General features: G+C 35.1%; 2 protein-coding genes across 2 annotated transcripts; both read left to right on the top strand.

Moving 5' to 3' along the window:
• The first annotated feature begins 1,048 nt into the window (after positions 1-1,048).
• LOC143578377 (putative O-methyltransferase 3) lies at positions 1,049-3,485 on the top strand. The gene is made up of 3 exons (XM_077061973.1): positions 1,049-1,172; positions 2,114-2,926; positions 3,038-3,485. Exons 2-3 carry the CDS (start codon positions 2,141-2,143, stop codon positions 3,338-3,340), a joined length of 1,089 nt encoding a protein of 362 aa, XP_076918088.1. The 5' UTR covers positions 1,049-1,172; positions 2,114-2,140; the 3' UTR covers positions 3,341-3,485.
• Positions 3,486-10,053: 6,568 nt separating this feature from the next.
• LOC143578376 (protein NRT1/ PTR FAMILY 1.2-like) lies at positions 10,054-18,825 on the top strand. Its single transcript, XM_077061972.1, has 4 exons — positions 10,054-10,294; positions 10,391-10,608; positions 11,432-11,973; positions 17,964-18,825. Exons 1-4 carry the CDS (start codon positions 10,177-10,179, stop codon positions 18,775-18,777), a joined length of 1,692 nt encoding a protein of 563 aa, XP_076918087.1. The 5' UTR covers positions 10,054-10,176; the 3' UTR covers positions 18,778-18,825.
• The last annotated feature ends 1,821 nt before the right edge of the window (positions 18,826-20,646 follow it).

The following is a 20,646-nucleotide window of genomic DNA, read 5'->3' as shown; positions in this document are numbered from 1 at the left end:
GCAGCCTCAGCAGCATGAGCATGTTCAGGACCAGCCTCCCCATGACCATCACGTTCAGGACCAACACAATGACCCCGCTCAACAACATCATCAATATCACCACAGGCATGTTGTTAGAGGTCCAGTAGTGCCATGCCAAATTATTCAGGATATCCAACATATTCAGGCGAGTCAGGTTTGGTTTCAAGAATGGATGGTTGAATGGGCCAGATCACAGGGTTTTAACCCCCCTCCTACTCCTCAGCACCCGGGTCAGCAACACCATCCATCTCAGTCTTCGGGTCAGCAGCACCATCCATCTCAGTCTTCGGGTCAGCAGCACCATCCATCTCAGTCTTCGGGTCATCAGCACCAGCCATCTCAGTCTTCGGGTCATCAGCACCATCCATCTCAGTCTTTAAATCAGCAGCACCATCCCGCTGGGCACCCACCTCCACCAGCATAGGGTTTTCATTGGGCAACTTGTTTGTTTATGTGGACTTGTTTTTGTGTTCTCGGTCATGTTTTTATGGTTGTGATGTACTTGATTATGGATGTTCGTAGGGTGAACTCTTATTTTGTATTTATGTGGTATGCTATGTTATGTGGTATTGTTACTTCTATTACTATGTGATTTGTATGTGTAATTATAGATTTAAAATAATATAGTTAAACATGATAGCATAATATAAATTGAAGATTAATATTACAAGTAACACATTAAAATGACACAACTTACAACTAATTTTGGATAACATAAAATTTATCTCGTATAGTTCGTGTAACTCGTATGGGACATGATCGTATAGGCAATCTCAAAAAATATATAATTTATCTCGTATAGTTCGTGTAACTCGTATGGGACATGGTCGTATAGGCAATCTCAAAAAGTGTGTCATGGCAGAAAGTAAAAAGTTGTTATGTCATATGAAATTTCAAATAATCTCGTATGACCCATACTACTCGTATGAGGGGTTACTCGTATAAACCTTATATAATAGTTACTTTTCTCGTATTAAATTGTTTCCTTAAAGTCTTTTTGTGGGGTCCACCACGACAGCAGCATTCTTCTTCATATATCTCAACCCTCATCCACTCATTCCGATCTTACGTTCGTACTTCTTGTATTCAGTTCACCATCGCTATCATCATTAGAAACATCAAGAAACAAAATAAAGGCCTATTTAAAATATGTAAGTTCTTCCTCCTTTTAACTTGATACTCTTAGTTTAATATTCACAGATCAATGTTAATCTGTCGGGCTGTAGCGAATTGATCGATAACGTTGGTATGACGGTAAAAATATCGGGTTTTTATGGTTTTAAAGTGGCATGTTCTAAGTCTTGGGCGTTTTGGCTGCTTATTATTTAGGATTTTGTATTTATAGACGTGATTGATGTGCTTCATGATGATTGATGTTCTGTTTAAGTCTCGTTAATGATCTTTAGATCTCTCATGTTGGAGGAGAATCATTTTGTGTTTGTGTGCATGACTCCATAGTAAGAGTTAAATGATCTTGTTATTGGTATAAGCCTGTTACGGTTTATTCGATTAACCTCCCAGGGACACAAGAGAAGGAAAAAAAATAGATTCAAAAATAATATATTTCTTAAACGAGATTATAATTTATAGGAAAACAAAAACATAAAAATAGAAAAAGATAAACAATAAGGAAACATAATATGACTATAACAAAGAAACTAAATAAAACATAATCTTTAATAATAATAATAATAATAATAATAAATATATTAATTTAATAGGATCGTATCACCTTCTTTAAACTACATTGTAATTAGCAGAGCATATTTTCTCATGCAAGACTTTAAAGACTTTAAAGTACGTTTTTATTTCTAAATGGGTACGGGGTACCATCAATTTTTATTTTTAATTTTCTTCTGCTAGTTGTAAAGCTAAGTTAGTCACTTAATCCAGAAAAGTTAACATCATTAGTGGGAAAAAAAACATGAACTTTAGAGAGTTTTTCTTTTTGTAAAACTATAGTTTACCCAACAATATATACGTACACTGATAAAAAGAATTCAAATATTTTTGTAGTAATTTAGTTTTCTACTGTGAATCTTAGTTTTGATTTGGAATAACTTTTTTAACCTTTTATATTTATACTTATAAGCAAGTTGGGTCTAAACTCTAAACCTAAATGGACATCAACCAAAGTCAAGTAGAAGCAAATGAACTCTTTGAAGCTCAGGCTCATATATACAGACATGTCTTCAACTATGCAACCTCCATGTCGCTTGGTTGCGCACTTGAACTTGAGATACCCGACATCATTCATAATCATGGAAAACCGATCACTATTCAAGAACTCGTTTCAAAGCTCAATCTCCCCATTGAGAAAACCCTTAATTTGCAGCGCCTGATGCGGTTGCTGATTCACTCCAACTTCTTCTCCCTCACCAAGATTCATGATCAAGAAGACGAAGGATATGTTCTCACAACCGCATCAAAGTTATTAGTCAAGAACACTAGTGAAAACTCGCAAAACCTACCGAACTTATTACCATTCGCTAATTTGATCCTAGATCCTGTTTTTATAACTCCTTGGCAGTTCTTGGGGAAGTGGTTTCATGAAAACGAATCCACGGCTTTCGAGACTGCTCATGGGATCCGTCTATGGGAATATGCTAACAAGAATCCTGGATTCAATGGGTTGTTTAATGACGCGATGGCAAGTGATTCCAAGATGATGAGTTTGGTGGTCAAAGATTGTCAAGAGATCTTTGAAGGTGTGGAGTCATTAGTTGATGTTGGAGGTGGAACTGGACTCAATGCTAAGATTCTCCTTGAAGCTTTTCCGAATATGACTTGCACTGTTTTCGACCTCCCGCACGTTGTTGCTGACAAGATTGATACTAGGAATCTCAAATATGTTGGAGGTGATATGTTTAACTCCATCCCATCTGCTGATGCCATCTTTTTTAAGGTAATCCGTTAAATGTTACTCTACGAGCTTAAAACTGGTTACGTTTGTTTGTTTTAGACCGTGTTAAAGGGAATAACTAGCTTTGTTGCTAATGCTTGATATATTATGTAGAATGTTCTGCATAATTGGAGTGATGATAGCGTGTTGAAGATACTGAAACAATGTCGGGAGGCTATTCGACTTGAAGGTGACAAAGGAAAAGTGGTCATCATAGATATGGTAGTGGACGAAAAACATAACCGACACGAAATAACAGAAACCAAGATGGTTTTCGACGTCTTGATGATGGTTCTAGTAACTGGAAGAGAAAGGACCGAAGTTGAGTGGGAGAGACTGTTCTTAGAAGCTGGATTTAGTCGATATAAAATAACTCCCAACTTCGGGTTGAGGTCTCTCATGGAAGTTTTTGCTTAGATCTTTTCTTGATGTATCAAAAAAAGATATGTTAATTTTCGTTTTAATAAACGAGTGGTTAAACCCTAAACCATGAAATCTAAATTGTTTATACTTGTATCAAACCTTATATAATGTATCGTTACTGGGCCTTGAACTATAATCTAAATTCTAAATTCCAAATTCCTAAAATTGAGACTCTTTAAACTTGTCTAGTACTAGACTACTAGTTACTCAGCATATACCGGTTTGTTTTTTGAGTTGCCAGTCAATGGTTAAAGAGGTTAAAACCGGTTAATAACTAGTTTGGGTATGAATCCTATATGAATGAATAGGTTATTTAACCGAATTGGTTAACCTAAATAACCGATTATTTTTTTATGTTCTAAAAAAAAATATTCAAGAATCTAAAAGGTGTAATTAAGAATGAGCAAACTAATTGTACCAAGTACCGGTACTCTCTCGAATTCGTACCGAACGGGCATTGGTACATTTTTTTTATGTTCAGCATTTGTACCATTTGGTTTCAACATATTTTTTGTACTTTCAATGGTACCGATTACACTTTCACTAGCTTGTTTCTGTTTTGATACTTTTCGGTATCTCATCCCTAGGTGTGATATACTTTCAATTTCTTAGAATTATTTGCAGACTAAGAGACGTCAAAGGGGATTCTTAACCCCAAAAAATTCCGGGTTCTATGACATTAATCAATTATTAAAATGGTCCATTCTATTTTTTATGTTAAATAATTAATCATATGTAAAAGGACTACCAAACCACATGATGCCAGACTGCCAGTGCATTTTCTCAGTTTGCTTTACACCTGGATCCCGCTGGCCCGGCCCAAGTGGGAGATGGGACCGCATAGTGTTCATTCCAAAGGTGGCCCAAAGGTGTTGAATTTTTCTGTACTTAATTTATATAAAATTATCGATAACCTTTAGACCCACTCACATTCCTTAAACTTGTGAACTTTTTAGGGTGCCGTAGAGGGCGAGAAAACAGCCTAATATGAGGAGATTTTTTTTAAACACGCCCCCCCCCCCCAAACGATAAAAGGGGTGAAATGTGGGGGCAACGTATTCTTCTTGCCCATCTTTCTTTTGTTTTTATTAGTATTATAATTGTTTGTGTGTGATATATATATAGTGAAAAGATCCAATACATTAATCCTTAATGTACATTAATGTACGCAAATCCCGTTTTTCACGAATCGATCCATGAAATCACATCCCAAGATCTCGGAATCGTCAATACATATCCAATTAATCATTGGTTAACCGAAAAAAAAACAGTTTTGGATCGTTAATCGATCAATTATTTACTTTTTTCACGAAGACAGTTTTTGAGCGTTTTCTAAGCGTTTTAGGTTTTTAGTTGAGTGTTTAAGTTTTTGTACGCTGATGCCTTTGTTTTTTTGCCTTTAAGCGTCTCGCGTACCTTTCGTACGTTAAGGCATCAGCGTACATGCAAGGCCCCGTTACCGGGACCCTACTTTGGACGTTGGATTTATTCATTAACATAGTTCTAAATATCATAGTTAATTAAAATTTTACGCGGAATGTAAAAACTTTAAACCAATATATTACATAACCATCAATTCTTGTCTTAACGAGCATTCAAATCATTTAAACATAAAACATTGTCTTTTAAATAACATAACATTTCCTTGAGATGCCGGTGTTTTCAATTCCATGCCATGTGTTTCCCCTCAAGCGAGCTGCCTCATTCTACTCACCTGCGTGCATACTAAAAGTCAGCTACGCTGAGTGAGTTCTAGTTAATCATACAACATACAATCTGTTCACATACTTGCACACATGCCCGAAGGTGTGTACATCGTTCATACTTTACTTCTCATGCATAACTGTCCATACTACCTAAAGAGCCTTCCGCCATATAACCTCACATATATTATAAGGGTCTGGTCACCAACATCACAGATATTATTTGGGTCTGGTCCCTATTCTCACAGATATTATTAGGGTCTGGTCCCTATTCTCACATATATTATTAGGGTCTGGTCCTTATTCTCACAAATATTATTAGGGTCTGTTCCTTTTGTTTCGTGCAACTGTAACATACCTGTCTTTAAATACCTTCCTTAATAATACGTGCAATATCCGAAGATCGTTCACGTACTATCAACATAACATACATACATCATTCATACATCACACACACACACACACACATATATATATATATCTACCACCTGACGGTACATGCAATATCCGAAGATCATTCACGCACTGTCAAGCAATCATCTTACATAAATCATACCAAGCATACACTTACCACTTAGGGTAAGTGTATTAACTATCACATCGAGTATGCACACAGCCCCAAAAACATAACAAGAAAGTGGGGCTAGAAACTCACCTGAATTCGGTTATGTTCACCGTTTATGGTTATTCCTTTCTTGAGCTGTGCATGACTAACTGTATAACAATTACATGTATCAATTTAACTATCACTGCCCATATCACGTTTTTAGTCTAATTATAACCCTCAACAAACTGGAGTCCGGGGGCAGCGCCCCTGGTAGCGGGGTTCTAGGGGCGGCAACCCCTAGCGGGGTCCAAGGGGCAGAGCCCTGGCTGGGGTTAAGCTGCCAGGTCAGCTTGGAAAATTTTTATTTTCATTAACTGTCTTAACACGTTTTCCATTAGGATTTCATGATAATATTTTATTGTTAATCTCTCAATCCTTTAAGGTATCTTCTATAAATTATCAAAGTTCAAGGGCTATTTTGTAATTAAATCATTCTTTTCTAAGTCCAAGGACTGTTCTGTCATTTTATTAAGCTTCTAGTTCGTTAATCAGTTTTTAACGAATTGGGTTCATAACGAATGACCCATTCGTTACTTTATAACGAAATGACTGTTATAACGAACTGGTCCTTGTAACGAATTGGACCTTATAACGAACTGGCCATTTGACGAATTGAACTTCATAACGAATGACCCGTCTGTAACAAATTGAACCTTCTAATTCGTTATCTCCTTTTAACGAATGACTATAACGAATTGGGGTTAATTCGTTATCTTTTTCCTTAACGAATTTGGATACGAACTAAGGCTAGTTCATTAAGCTTCCTTTAACGAATCATCTGACAAATTGCCTCTAGTTCGTTAACTATCCGTTAACGAATTAGGGTTAGGTCAGAGAATGTCAGAAACATTCTCTGACGCATTAACCTCGTACCTGCCTTTTCCGGCGCCGCCATTGCCGGAAAACCGGATTCTCACCGGAAAAGCGAGATCTCGCTTATTTCACCACATTTTTCACCATTTTTCGTCCCGTTCGATCCAGGTCTGAGCTAGGGTGACCCCTAAGCTCATCTTAGGTTCGGTTTATACCTGATTCCACCCAGATCTCGTGACATTAACGGTTTAAAGGTGTCAGCTCGTCGTTTTGTGACTAAATATAACAGGTTTAAGTTCATACAATATCATACTACCATTACCGGATCAGGATTGGTTTTCCTTCTTGGTTCGGCTAGAGAAAAGAGAGAAACTAGAGAGAGAGCTTAAGTGTGTGTTTTGGGTGGTGTATGGAATATGTGTAAATGAGTGGATTATTTGGTAATTAAGGCTTATATAATTATGGATCATGGGCTTAAGCCCATGGTCTTTTTCTTCTTTTCTACATAACATAAGTCCATAATTCCATATCCATTTAACCCAACACTAACCCGACTCATAATAACTAATATATATATATAGGGTAAGGATCCTAAGAGAACCCTTTGCAAATTGAGAACTTTGAGAACCATTTTGGACCACTAAAAACACCTTTAAAAAATATTTAAAAAAATCATAAAACAAAAAATTTAAAAAAGTTAAAAAACCAAAATTCTTATATTTCATTCCGGTTTCATAAAAAAACGTCGTATTATACACATATATATAATTTTATTTAATCTTTAGTTACGTAATATACACATATGTACAATATCATTTATCTTAAATTATACATATTTGTATAAAAAATATGTAAATGTACATATATGTATATATATTATACATACATATATACCTAGTTGAGATAGTATTATAAGAATTTATAAGTGTGTTCACAAAATACATAGGGTTAATTTTCTTAAAAACCTTGTTTTTGAATTGTCCCACATCGCCTTGCTTAAAATATCTACAATTGAGCTTTGGTTATAAACAGGCTTCCTATGCATTAAAATATACATTAAGTCACTGCGTTGCAATAAAGCATTCAAATAAGTCGTTGCATTAAAATGTAGTAAATTGAGTATTGACTATTTGAAAATAAGTCATTGCGTTGCACTAAAATGTAGTAAATTGAGTATTGACTATTTGAACATTTGTTAGTTCCAATTACTATTTAAAATTTAAATGTTTTGCTTGTTTTTATTAGTTTTTCATTTTTATTATATTTATATGACAAGGTCGTTTTTTCGTGTAATTTATTTGTAGTTACATTCTATCAAAACTTGATAGAGACCTGATAGTTAATTACCCAATATAAATCTGATGAGTTTTAGACAAAAATATATAATCAGGTATGGATTTGGGATTTTACCTAAACCCGATCCATTGTCATCCCTAATCGTATGAGCCCACTATTTTTCATTCTATTAACTTAAAAAAAAAATCTTTGATTGGAACGTTTTGTTACTATAACCAACTCTATTATTTGTCGTTCGTCAACTAATTACTTACAGAAAATTCCTCAAACTACATATAGATAACAAGTGTATCATATGCAAAAAAAAAAAAAAAAAAAAAAAATTATTTAACATATTATCTCCAAGTGTGTTATAAATATATGTTTATAAATTTTAGATAATAATAATTATTTATATGTTATATTATTTTTTGTTTGTGTTTTGTTTTTCTTTAAAACCGTTGTAGTTTGAAAGGAATACAACAAAAACTAATATCAATTAACCAACTAATAGTTTATATTTAAATTCTTGTAAATTGTACTATATGATGGATTTGTACTAACAATGTATGATTAGTATTTGTTAAACTTGTATTTTAACTATTTATTAAATATATTATTTTAAATTTACACGAGTCTTTAAATTACCCGTGTAATACACAGGGCTTAAGCTTTTGTATGTGTGTGTCGTGTGTATGTGTATGTTTGATCAGCAACATAGCAAAGCCTGCACACAAGACAATCATCATAACACGAAAAGAACATGACTAAAAGAAACACAAAACTACATCATAAAACCTCTCCACTCATCCCAAATCAAACTTCTCCATTTAGACCGATTCTTGTAAAAACCCAAGCGACTTAATTTCACCCAACATGCTATTAAACATCAAATGGACCAGCAACTTGATATTGTTTCCCATCGTTCCAAGTAACAATGTACATTGTAGTATCATAGTTAAGACACTGAGGTCCTCCGTCCTCATATGACTTTATAGCTATGAATTTAAACATGAAGTTTTTAAACTTACTTTTAAATGTATGAATAGACCAAATTATATTAATAAGTACTATTTATGTAATTTTCACTTAATAATATATAATTTAACTACTTTAATTAACTAGCTAATAGAAAAAGTCCAAACACGTCTTATTAATTGTTATAATGAAGCACGAGATAAAAGTTATTCGTTATCTAAAGATAAATAAAAATCAAGGTAGCATTTGGTATGCAGTACTCATAAGGGGAATAAAATGATTCATTGTTTGAGAACTAAAAAAATGGTGTTTGGTTGCTTAATAGAATGCAATCATTCATTACACATGAAATCTCATTTCATCAAAACTATTCGTTCTCACCAATTTTTTTTATTTCATTCCTCATTCATCCTAATTTCTCAACACACCACCACCACCTAACAACAACCACCACCACTACCGTAGCCACCACCACCACCTGACCGCCACTGCCGTCGTCTCCACCACCTCTGCTACCGTTGCCGCCACCTTACCACCATCGCAACCACCGCCACCGCCGCCGCCACCATCACCATTGTCACCGTAACCACCACAACCATTGTCACTGTCGCCGCTTGACCGTCACTGCCGTTACCACTGTCGTTGCCTGACCACCACCACCTGACCTACACCACCATCCCCGCCACCCTACCATCACCATCACTACCAATGCTACCATCACTTGACCACCGCTACCACTCCCACCACCGCAATCGCAACCACTGCCCTAGTCGCCTGACCGCTACTACCACCACCGTTGCCACCACCATTTTCGTCGTCAGAGCTACCACCACCGCCGCCGCCATTACAGTTGTTTTTTTGGGTAAAAATATTTAGTTTGAGATAAGAGTGTTTTTCTTATTTCTATTTCATTCCTACAATTTTGTTTGGATACCAAACAACATTAATTAATATTTCATTTTATTCTCATAGAATAATCAAAAAAGACAAATGAATGGTAATGATCCATTTTATTCCCTTACTCGTTACATTCTTTCTTCCATTTTATTATTCATTCATTTCATTTCCTTCAATCAAACATACTCAGTACTTAAAAAAAACATAGTGACATAACTCGTCAACCTTGCTTTTATGAGTTTATCTCTGCCGGCCAAATTGCATGATAATTCAACAGGTTTACCTAAAATTATCTGAGTTGAAATTAAGCTTTATTTTCTACCTTAATTTTTCACATCTGTTACAAATAACCTTTGATATAATCAGCAGTTGAATATATATGTGCTAGTTGCTACTTTGCTATCATTAAGTTGTTTACATGAAATCGATGGAGATACATTTTGTCGTACTATTGATGTCACCATAAATACTTCACTTTATTATCATTCATACTTTATCAACCAGCATACTAATTTGAGTCGATCAGAAAGCTGAAAACATACACCGACAAGGCGACGATGGAAGGGGTCTCAAATCAAGAAAAATCAATGACTGAAACAGAATTACAAAGCGAATTACTTGTTCACAATCATCATGATCATAAGGGTGGTATGATAACCATGCCTTTCATCATAGGTACATCAAATTCTTCCTTCCTTATTACTTAATTGCTGTGAGACGGTCCGGTTTGGATGGATTCACCATCGGGTTTTAATTTTGTTTCGGAGGCAGTGAACGAGGCATTTGAGAAAGTGGCAAGTTATGGATTGACGCCAAACATGATATTCTACCTCATGGAAGTTTATCACATGGAGCTCGTCACCGCGACGAGCATACTTTCGATCTGGTCAGCACTTTCCAATGGTCTCTCCATTTTCGGAGCTTTCATTTCTGATTCATACTTAGGTCGATTTCGTGTCATTGCAATCGGGTCTTTCTCTACCCTTCTGGTAAGCCCAAATCATCCAATGTTGTTCTTTGATACTTATTTTAGGTTATTGATCAATAATCATTTCATAAATAGATGAATAATATTTTGAATACTATTAAAAAGCTACATGGAAAAGGTTACTCATAAAGCTGAGTAAGTAAATATAATGACAAAACATCAATGGAAATTTTCGAAAGTAGTCCAATTTTTATCAAACTTTTTTTCAAGACCAACCAGAATCCAAAACTAGTCTAAAAATTCCTACGTATCCGACGGAAACCGTCCCTGATCCAACATATTAATGACCCTATCATGACGCGTCGAAGCATACAATTTCGTCGGATCCGACGGTTTACGGTTTTGTTCGACATATTAATTAAACAAACCGACGTAATAATAAACAGTCGGATCTGACGGTTCTGTTCATGCTTAGATTATTTAATTCGGGGGTTTTTAATTTTGAGTTCTAGAGTGAAACTGAACACTATGGTTGTGTTCTCCTCGAAAAACTAAGCAATTTGCATTATTGATTTGCTTGATTTTGTGGAGAAATAAGAAAGATGGAGATGGATGTTGGTTATGGAGTTTTAGGGTTTGAAAAGTAGAAGGAATTTCGTCGGACTCACTAAAATTCCGTCGGATCCGATGTTTTTTTTCAGAAATTCCGTTGAATCTATTAGTACGTTGGCACGTGATGTAATTTTAAAGGTCCAAATAATCCGTCGGACGGTGTTGAAATTCCGTTAGATCCGACGGAATTTTTAGACTAGTTTTGAAATTTTGATTGTTATTGGGATATTTCTAGAAAAGTTTGATCAACAATATTGCTTGTTGTATAACAGGGGATGACATTCCTCTGGCTGACTTCCGTGGTTCCGCAGTTAACACCCTCTCTTTGCGGTGAACCCGTCACAAGTTGCAACCCACCAACACCAACCCAACTAGCTTTCCTTTGTTCATGTTTCGTTCTACTCTCAGTCGGTTGTGGCTGCATCAGACCGTGTTCCATAGCCTTCGGAGCAGACCAACTCAAACACCATCCAAACCTAAACCACCAGAGGCTCATTGACAGCTATTTTAACTGGTACTATGCTTCTATGGTGACTTCAGGAATCGTTGCTTTAACCGTTATAGTCTACATTCAAGATCAACTTGGTTGGCTGGTCGGATTTGTCGTTGTTGTGTTGATTATGCTATGTTCTACCCTTATTTTCTTACTCGGGTCGTCTCTTTACGTCAAAGTGAAAGCCACTGAGAGCCTGTTTGCAGGGCTAATTCAAGTTTTAGTCATTGCCTTTAAGAATCGTAGGATTCGTCTTCTTTCCAACGACTGCTACAATCATAGTAAAGAAATGGAACGGATTGAGCTAACCGACAACTTAAGGTTCGAGAATTACTACCATTCAACATGAATTGTGAACTCATGTTAGTAAATAAACAAATATAGATTCATAAAAAAAGTTATGCTAAAGAACGTGTATAAAACATTTCTCCTTTCACGTGATCATAAAGTAAATTTCAACTCGTGCCCAAATAACCATTTTTTATCATGGTTTTCTACAAATAACCCAAGACCAAACAAAATACCCAAACTAGCCAAAAAATTTCCTTGGATCCGACTGAAATTTTGGACCTTTAAAACCGCACCACATGTCAACGTTTAATGGATCCGACTGAATTTTTCATCTTCTACCTCTCAAACCCTAAACCTCCGTAACCAACCTCCATCTTTCTTATTTCTTTACAAAATCAAGCAGATAAATAGTGCAAATCGCTTAGTTTTTCGAGGAGAACACACCCAATGTGTTAAATTTTACTCTAGAACAAAAAATCAAAAACATCTGAATTGAAAAAAAAATCTAGGATTCGTCGGACAAATTAAACAGTCGGATTCGACTGTTCAAAGTTTGTTTCCGTCGAAACCGACTGTCTTCTACTCTGTCACACCCTCAAAATCCACAAACGGAGTTTTACCGTCAGAGGGTGTAAACTAACAGGATCGGAATCATCAGTTATAATCAAACCATAAAAACGTTTAAATGAAAATAAGTGCGGAAGCGTAAAACCATAGAAACAATGTTACGTCACGCAGGACGATTTAAAACCAATGATAACAGTTAGAAGTAAGTTTGCATAGTTAAAAGTTTTTCAAGCAATGCATGTTCCTAAACCGCGCGCCCGCCTCGGCTACCTGAGAATAACATACTAAAAGTGTCAACACAAGGTTGGTGAGTTCACAAGTTATATAAAAATAAATCGTTCAGCGTTTGCGTTCAGCGTTTTGCGTTACAGCGTTACAGCGTTTTGCGTTACAGCGTTTTGCGTTACAGATAGTGTTATGTCAAATTATATATCGATAGGTAGCTAGTCTATACAACAAGTATTACTAAGTGTTCGACACCGAAGCTGACTCGTTTATTAAGTGCCTTGTCACCAGGTCCTCCAGACCATGGTACGTGTTAACCAAAATTACACCCGCTCGACCTCCAGTCGAGTTCAGCGTTGGGTGGGGTTTTTCAAACCCAGTAGTACTACTCAACAGTGACTCGCTATTTTAAATATTAACCGGTTCGATGTGTAGGACTTCAAATGTTTCGTTTGCTACTTAGCCTTTACAAGTGATATATAATTTATAACAAAATCTTAAATGCGTTGTGGAGTATGTTATCTCCCCCAAGTGAAAAGCGTTTGAAAACAGTTTAAAGAGGGGAAAGTGAAACTCACTGTTTGCGAAGAATTTCCCAAATTAAATCACCAAGATGCGCGTCACAGAAAAACTCTCTCTAGCGTTCTAAAACAACAAAGAGATTTTTCTAAGTGTCGGAATATTATCGAGTCTCTAGACCCGGCACATAATACCTATGCACATAACATGTTTCGTGTTTCGTTTGTGAATCGTGTGTGACTTTAACAAGTGTTTTTGTGACACATTACATGTGTAAGCAATCATATATGTGTCATGTATTCCTAAAGTACATCACTATCAATTATTCCCCGTAAGGGCATTTTGGTCAACAAATAACAATTAACTAGCCATTATTCCCCATGAGGGCAATTTGGTCAAATCATGGCAATCAATTAGCAGTTATTCCCCGCAAGGGTATTTTGGTCAAAACATAACAATTATATAACAAGTATCATGTTTCATGCATTTTTACACAACTCAGCAGCTAGTTTCACCGAGACAGAAATCCTACTAGAAAGATTGTACTATTTCACCGATCATAGCATCTCAATTAATTTACCAAAAATCATCACAGAAGCACATATGTCTTAGGTTTCCAGAACATATTTTATTACATTTTTATTCCACATAGTTTTCTCACAATCATCAAATCATTACAGCAAACTCACAACAGTCAAATTCATGCGCAACAGAATGTTATTTGAAATTCCCGTTAAACGAAAAATCCAATAAATGCAAAACCACTTGGGTTAGGTTCCTAACTCAATGAGTCAACTTCCAGAAGTGGAACCAACCCAATTGGTCTCGTAGTTCATGAGATATAACATTTACTAAACAACCTAACAGCAGGTCTAACAACTCAGCTTTGCACAACGTTTTTGTAAAATCATAAAAGTTAACCTTTACTTGTCCAAAAATTACAAGTTTGGACTTTATTAAAACTAAACTCAACAAAATACCCTGTAGTGTTAACAACCTCAACCAATTTCCACATTAACATTTATTTTACAGTCGTCTAAACATAACTTACAATCTGTCCAGTACCAGTTTTGACCTTTAATCACAATTAAATCGTTTGACCAACCAAAACACCTCCAAATTTGGCGTGGTTGGACTTTCTGAAAACTAGACTCAGAGTACTACCTTGTAGACTCATAATTTGCTCAGTTTGCTTTTATATTCAACAAGTTACACATCATTCAATCTTAACAATCACTGCTGTCAAAAACTCAGCAAGCCTAAACAATCATCTAACATGCATCCTAAGCATACGACATAACCCAAAACATGTAATACACATAATTAATCATATAAAATCAGTAGCAACCCTCTAGGGTTTACAAACAATCAACGATTCATCAATCTTTCACCGTTCAAAATCACATATGATCCTCAATATCAACAGCCAATACATAATCAATCATAAGAACACTTAATATGATATTCAATAGTTAGGGTTTCATATTTATACCTTAAAACGCAGAAATAAACCAAGGGAAACGTGAGGGGTGCTTAGAAACGAGTGTAGGATGCTCCGATTATGACGAACAATATCAAAACGAGGTGATATGTGGGTGTGTGTGAGCTGCCGATCGCAAGGATGAGGGAGAGGGGGGCTGCCGGTCGCGATCGGGGTAGGGAAAAAAGAAAGAAAAGTGATTTAGGGTTTTAGGTTTAGTATTATTTATAAAAGTAAGATGTTACACTCAAGTCCCTCAACTTTCAATTGTTATTTTTCTAGTTTAATTAACTAATTCTAGTATATTGAGTTAACGTTTATAACGATGTTATCACATAACACATAAGCCTAACACATAATTATCACATAATTATTGTTTTGACATTTTTCGTTTATTCACCAATCATTTGCGTCAACTCGTTTGCGTTTCGGTGCAATTCCCGAAAGACTACACATGTAGTAAGTGTTAAGCGTCATTTAAACCCTAGTTTAAATGTAATGAAGTGTGCGTTATAGATTCAGTGATATTTAAGTTTGAATTGACAGAGTTGAGTTAACGGAGTTAACCTAAAATTGACGATTGTCACATACTCCGACGGTTCTTCACGTTAATCGGTGGGCCGAAAGATTAAAGCGTCGGATCCGACCGAACATTAGGCTACGTGGCGCGTCGTGACTGGTTAAAAATTCCATTGGATCAGTTTGTGCTTTGGTCGTATCTGACTGGAAAATATGGCTAGTCTGGGAATTTGTTTTGGTCTCTGGCTATTATTGGAAGAAGTTGGTCAAAATTAGCTATTTTGTGAATTTTCCCCGAGTTTTTTTTTCTAATATGGTGTTAGTGGAAAAAATATTTATCATAATGATGTTAGTTTAAACATATTTACCAAAATACTGTTTTAGTTATTTATTAATTTCTCTCTCCTAATTTTATTAGATTACATTAACTAAATAATTATTAACTTAATTATTATATTAACTATACTATATTTATAATTTTCTAACCACTTTATTTATTTAAATAAAAGGTAAAGCGAATATAATTATTTATTACACAACTTTTATCATATCTTAACACTAATATTTGTTTTTACATGGATCAAAGAATATAAATTATTTAATCAATATTTTTTATTTCACTTTGTTCTTTTCATGCATACGTAATACAAAATAACTAAAATTCTTAAATGTGCAATAAATTACTAAATAATTTAAAAATATTAGTTAAGTCCATAGGCGGCTCGGGCATAACATTTTTAATTTAAGCAAGTATTTTATATGAATGTGTATAAACGATTATTTTTGTAGTATAACATGATTATAATTTCCCTTTTATGGTATATTTTAGTACCGTAGGTTTAACTAGGACAAAAAAAACATATTTTTTAAAACTTTTATCAAAGTAAACTTGTACATTTCAGGTTTAATTTTATATCATCTCAAGAAAATACGCTCCCAATTAGGTTTATCAAATTTGATGTTTGCATAGTTAGAAATACGGGCTCCTAGTTTGGTTTGTTGTTGAATATTTATCAAGAGATACTGTAACATACAAATTGTTTAAAATATAACAAATTTTTATCTAAATTTTTGTTGTGCACAGCAAATTTATAAAGATTTTTCTAATAAGCTGCCATAAAATTACAGATTAAGAGATTAAAAATAATAAAAGAAATACATATATTAAAACTAAGAGGTTTATAACGATTCACTTTTATTTTACGTATATAATAATAGTAATATTTATGAAACCAATGAAAAGAATCATACTTTTACGTATATAATAATAGTGTTGTTTTGTTCCAGATACAGTTGAGTATTAGGACACCATAACACAAACACTAATCTAATTACTTTATAATTAATTAACTCAATAGTTATTAATTAGTTTTTTTTTTTGAACGGCCAATTTCAGTAACAGTCCATCCCACTCGAGCCAAGACTATGTTGTCTTAACCGGGCTCATGTTTGGGCACGACCTAACCACCAATTCACCGGATAAACCCGACCCCCACGCTCACAGCGGAGAGGTGGTAAAACCGGTCGAGATCAAGAATCGAACCTGGGATCTCCAGGTCTTCTTTCATATCCCTGGCCATCTGAGTTAGCCTAGATGGTTGTTATTAATTAGTTGAAGTTATCTAATAACATTAGGAGAGAGAAACTAATGTGATTAAAACACTAGTTTGGAAAATACTTTTCATTTAACACCATTTTGGTAAATATTATTTCCACCAACACTAGTTTGGGAAAAAACTCAATTTTCCCCTACAAACTTGTTTTAGAGTCAATAGGAAGAAGAATATGCATTCTAGTATTCTACTATTATGAAAGGCATTGTCTATTCATACACCCATATTACTATTCGTACACCCTTTTTATGTACAATTTGTCTTTTACATAGACCCTCTCTAAAACTAGTGGAGTGTATGAATAACAGCTCCCTTATGAAAATAATGTCGTTATTTAATCATAGTTAAACAACTACTATGGTTAGCAAACTTTACTGGTTGAGTGGAACACGTTGGGTGATGGGTCAATACGGGTTTTGAGGAATATTATTAACTTCGGATCAAAACATATGGTTTAGAAACATATTAATTTGATAAGTGTCAAACGGGTTTTGTCCAAAATGAAATTGAGTTGGAACTAGCTAGTTAAATTTAAAAAAAATAAAAAAAGGAGTAACCAAAATAGGTGGCTCCAACGGCGGCAATGGTGGAGTGGTGGCGATGGTGACGAGTTGTAGGCGGTAGCGGAGACAATGACTACGGTGCAGTGGAGTAGCTGCGGTGCTGATGCTAGCAACGGTCACGGGTGATGCTATAACCCATTTGGAAATTATCAATTTTGACTCGTTTCTTAATTTATGTATGAAATTAGTCCGTTATCTATAATTTTACCCAAATCAACTCATTCTTTTAAGAATATCATGATTGCCACATACAATGACAATTATCAAAAGTTCACAGCGGGGTTCGCATTGCGAAAAAGATGCAGACTAGGGTGCCCAAGCCGCAAAGAATCCACCACGGGTCCACGGGTGCTCAAGCCGCAAAAGGGTGTTGACCACATGGGTGCATTTTGCACTTAACTATTATGTTACTTAACACAACACCACCACAATGTCTATGTCTGCACTTTTACAATAAAATTTGTTTTGTTGCTTAATTTGTAACAAGAACTCGACCGAATCTAATCTAATAACTAGTGTCCTTTGGGTTTTCAGGTTTCTCAACAAAGCGTGTGTTGTCAGAGATTTAAACCAGGATTCTTTGGGACTAGATCCATGGAGAGTGTCCACAGTTGAGAAGGTGGAATCTCTCAAATCAGTAATTTTGGTATTACCATTGTGGTCCACGGGCATCTTAATATTCACGACCATTTCACAGAGTTTCCCAACTCTCCAAGCGCAGATAATGAACCGATATGTCACCCCATCATTCGAGATTCCGGCTGCATCATTCAGCTTATTCGAGGTCTTGACAATCATGATATGGATCACATTTTATGATTGTATCTTGGTCCCACTTCTAGTAAAATATACACATCGATCAAGGGGGTTCCATCCGAAAACTCGAATGGGATTGGGGTTACTATTTTCAGTCTTGGGTATGGTTGTATCTGGGATTGTGGAAACTATAAGGAGGGATTCGACAGCTGACATGTCGGCTATGTGGTTGGTTCCACAATATGCGTTACTAGGTTTAGCCGAGGCGTTAAATTCAATTGGGCAAATGGAGTTTTACTATTCTGAGCTCCCAAAAAGCATGTCGAGTATAGCCACAGCCATGTTTATGGTGAGCAATGCGATTTCTGGGCTCGTTGGAAGCCTTTTGATTAATGTTGTGGATGCAGTCACGGCTAGAGGAGGTAACATTAGTTGGCTATCGAGTGATATTAACGAGGGTCACTTGGATTATTACTACTGGTTACTTTGTTTTCTGAATCTCCTTAACTTTATCTACTACTTAATATGTTGTCGTGTTCATCGGAGTTCTTCGTTGGAAGTCAGAGAAGAAGGATATGATTTTAGGCGATAAATATCAATTTGATTTTTAATTTCCCAAATGCCATTACAATGTATTATGCAATAAAATAAAGTTGTTATATTAGAACCCTGAAATCCGTTTTATTAACATGATAACATGATATTTCATTAGATAGGGTTATATATTACTTGTATTATACACTTGCTCGTTGAGTTTGAATTGTTAATTACTAGTTAGACAATAGCTTTGATTTTATAATTGAGTTGCTCATTGGGTTTCCATTTTTTTATTTAGACATTTTATTAAAGATTTTATAAAAAATGTTATTTAATTACTAAAATTTACATTGGCAATAGGTTCAAATTATTGTTTAATACCAATGGGTTCAATCGCCAAAAAGATTGAGTTTGCTCGAAAATATGCTATTCGCTTTACACAAAACACGAAAAAGATTGGTGTCGGGGAAACCTAAAGGGTAGCTCCGCCGATGAATGGTCTTACAAATTAGTTGTTGTTCTTATACAATGACTTCAAAATCAAATAGCTTTCTTAAGTTGCAATGTAGATCATGTTCTTTTAGTATTTAGGTGATAATGTTTAATGTTTCATCCAGTATAATCTTGCATTCAAAACATTCAGTTAAATTTCAGGGTATGGCCGGTTTCAAAGTACTATATTCTGCTATGATAAAGTATGGTTAAATAAAGTACAATTATATGATTGCAATGTAAGTTCACGTTTCCTTAATAGATGAAGATGTTTGTGGTAGGTTTAGTGAGCCATCAACCTTTAAATACATACCACATGCAGGATAAAAGTTTAGCGTCCGCATTACTAGAAAACTGGGCATCTAAGACCGCATTTTCAGATTGGCGGCAATCACTATTTTTACAATGAATGTAATTTCGGTCATAAATAGCTAGTTTTGTAGTTGTAACTAGAATATTAGATTAGGGGAAAACAACTCTTTTGAGTGAAGATATTAATTTGTGGCGTATGTAACATATATATAGGAGAAAAATGACATTTATATTACTTATCAGGCTCAAATTACACCGACTCGATCAGAAACACATACAACGAGAAATTGTATCACCAGTCACATATTTTTTCAGCTAAATAAGATGAGAATGCATGTTGGCATGGTGCCAACATACAAGAGTTCATGTCTTCATACTCATCAAAATTATGGCTGAAATTATAGTTCCTGCGGTAATAAAAAAAAGCACACAACAAGAAAGATTTAAAATGCACTTATTAAAGATATAACATCCAGATACTAAGATAGTAAGTTTGGAGGAAAACACCGGAAACATGTTATTTGGTATGTACCAAATAATATGTTCAGGCCATATTTGGACTTTTCTTGTGGTGTTGTGGGTCGGGACCTCCTGGTGCTATTTGGTCGGTCCCAGCTAGCGATCTCTCATGCTTGAACTTAGATAAATCATATCCAAGTTTACTGAAAATCTGTCTGCTGTCTAAGCTCTTGACACTGCGGAAGCTTGTTGCTTCTGGTGTGCTAAAATGTGCAAAAATAAGTAAAATAATTAATATTGATAAGTGAAGGGAAGCTGATTTTGTCATGTTTAGGCTAGATTAAATATGATATCAAAGAGCTTGAATATGGTGTAATTAAGATAAGAAGATACGAGCTTATGGTGTATGGTAACACATTATAAATCTTGAGTTTATATACTTGTTTGGAGCTCTAAAAAATACTAAAAGATATCAGATATTATGCCCACTTTTTTCCTATAGAAAATTAGAAACAGACGTGCATTGACAACGAGGTTGTTTGGTTATCCTTGTCATGTGTTATGGATATAGGAGAGAGAGAAAGACATAAAGACAAAGAGCTTTTGATGTAAAGAATTATAAAAAACTAAAAGCTGTAAATATGAAGAAAGAATCTATTTG

Source organism: Bidens hawaiensis, unplaced genomic scaffold (assembly GCF_021521415.1).
Source record: "Bidens hawaiensis isolate Kalapana, Puna unplaced genomic scaffold, B.hawaiensis_p1.1 tig00029267_1, whole genome shotgun sequence".
Taxonomy (NCBI): domain Eukaryota; kingdom Viridiplantae; phylum Streptophyta; class Magnoliopsida; order Asterales; family Asteraceae; genus Bidens; species Bidens hawaiensis.
Note: the sequence above shows the minus strand (reverse complement) of the source record. Positions and strands in the feature narration are given on the sequence as shown.

What these genes read in the sequence shown, in the direction of transcription:
- LOC143578377 (XM_077061973.1), top strand. Translation starts at nt 2,141, where the DNA reads ATGGACATCAACCAAAGTCAAGTAGAAGCAAATGAACTCTTTGAAGCT. An exon ending in CTGATGCCATCTTTTTTAAG is followed by an intron (nt 2,927 to 3,037) that starts GTAATCCGTTAA and finishes TATATTATGTAG; the next exon opens with AATGTTCTGCATAATTGGAG.
- LOC143578376 (XM_077061972.1), top strand. Translation starts at nt 10,177, where the DNA reads ATGGAAGGGGTCTCAAATCAAGAAAAATCAATGACTGAAACAGAATTA. An exon ending in GGTCTTTCTCTACCCTTCTG is followed by an intron (nt 10,609 to 11,431) that starts GTAAGCCCAAAT and finishes GTTGTATAACAG; the next exon opens with GGGATGACATTCCTCTGGCT. An exon ending in GAGCTAACCGACAACTTAAG is followed by an intron (nt 11,974 to 17,963) that starts GTTCGAGAATTA and finishes TTGGGTTTTCAG; the next exon opens with GTTTCTCAACAAAGCGTGTG.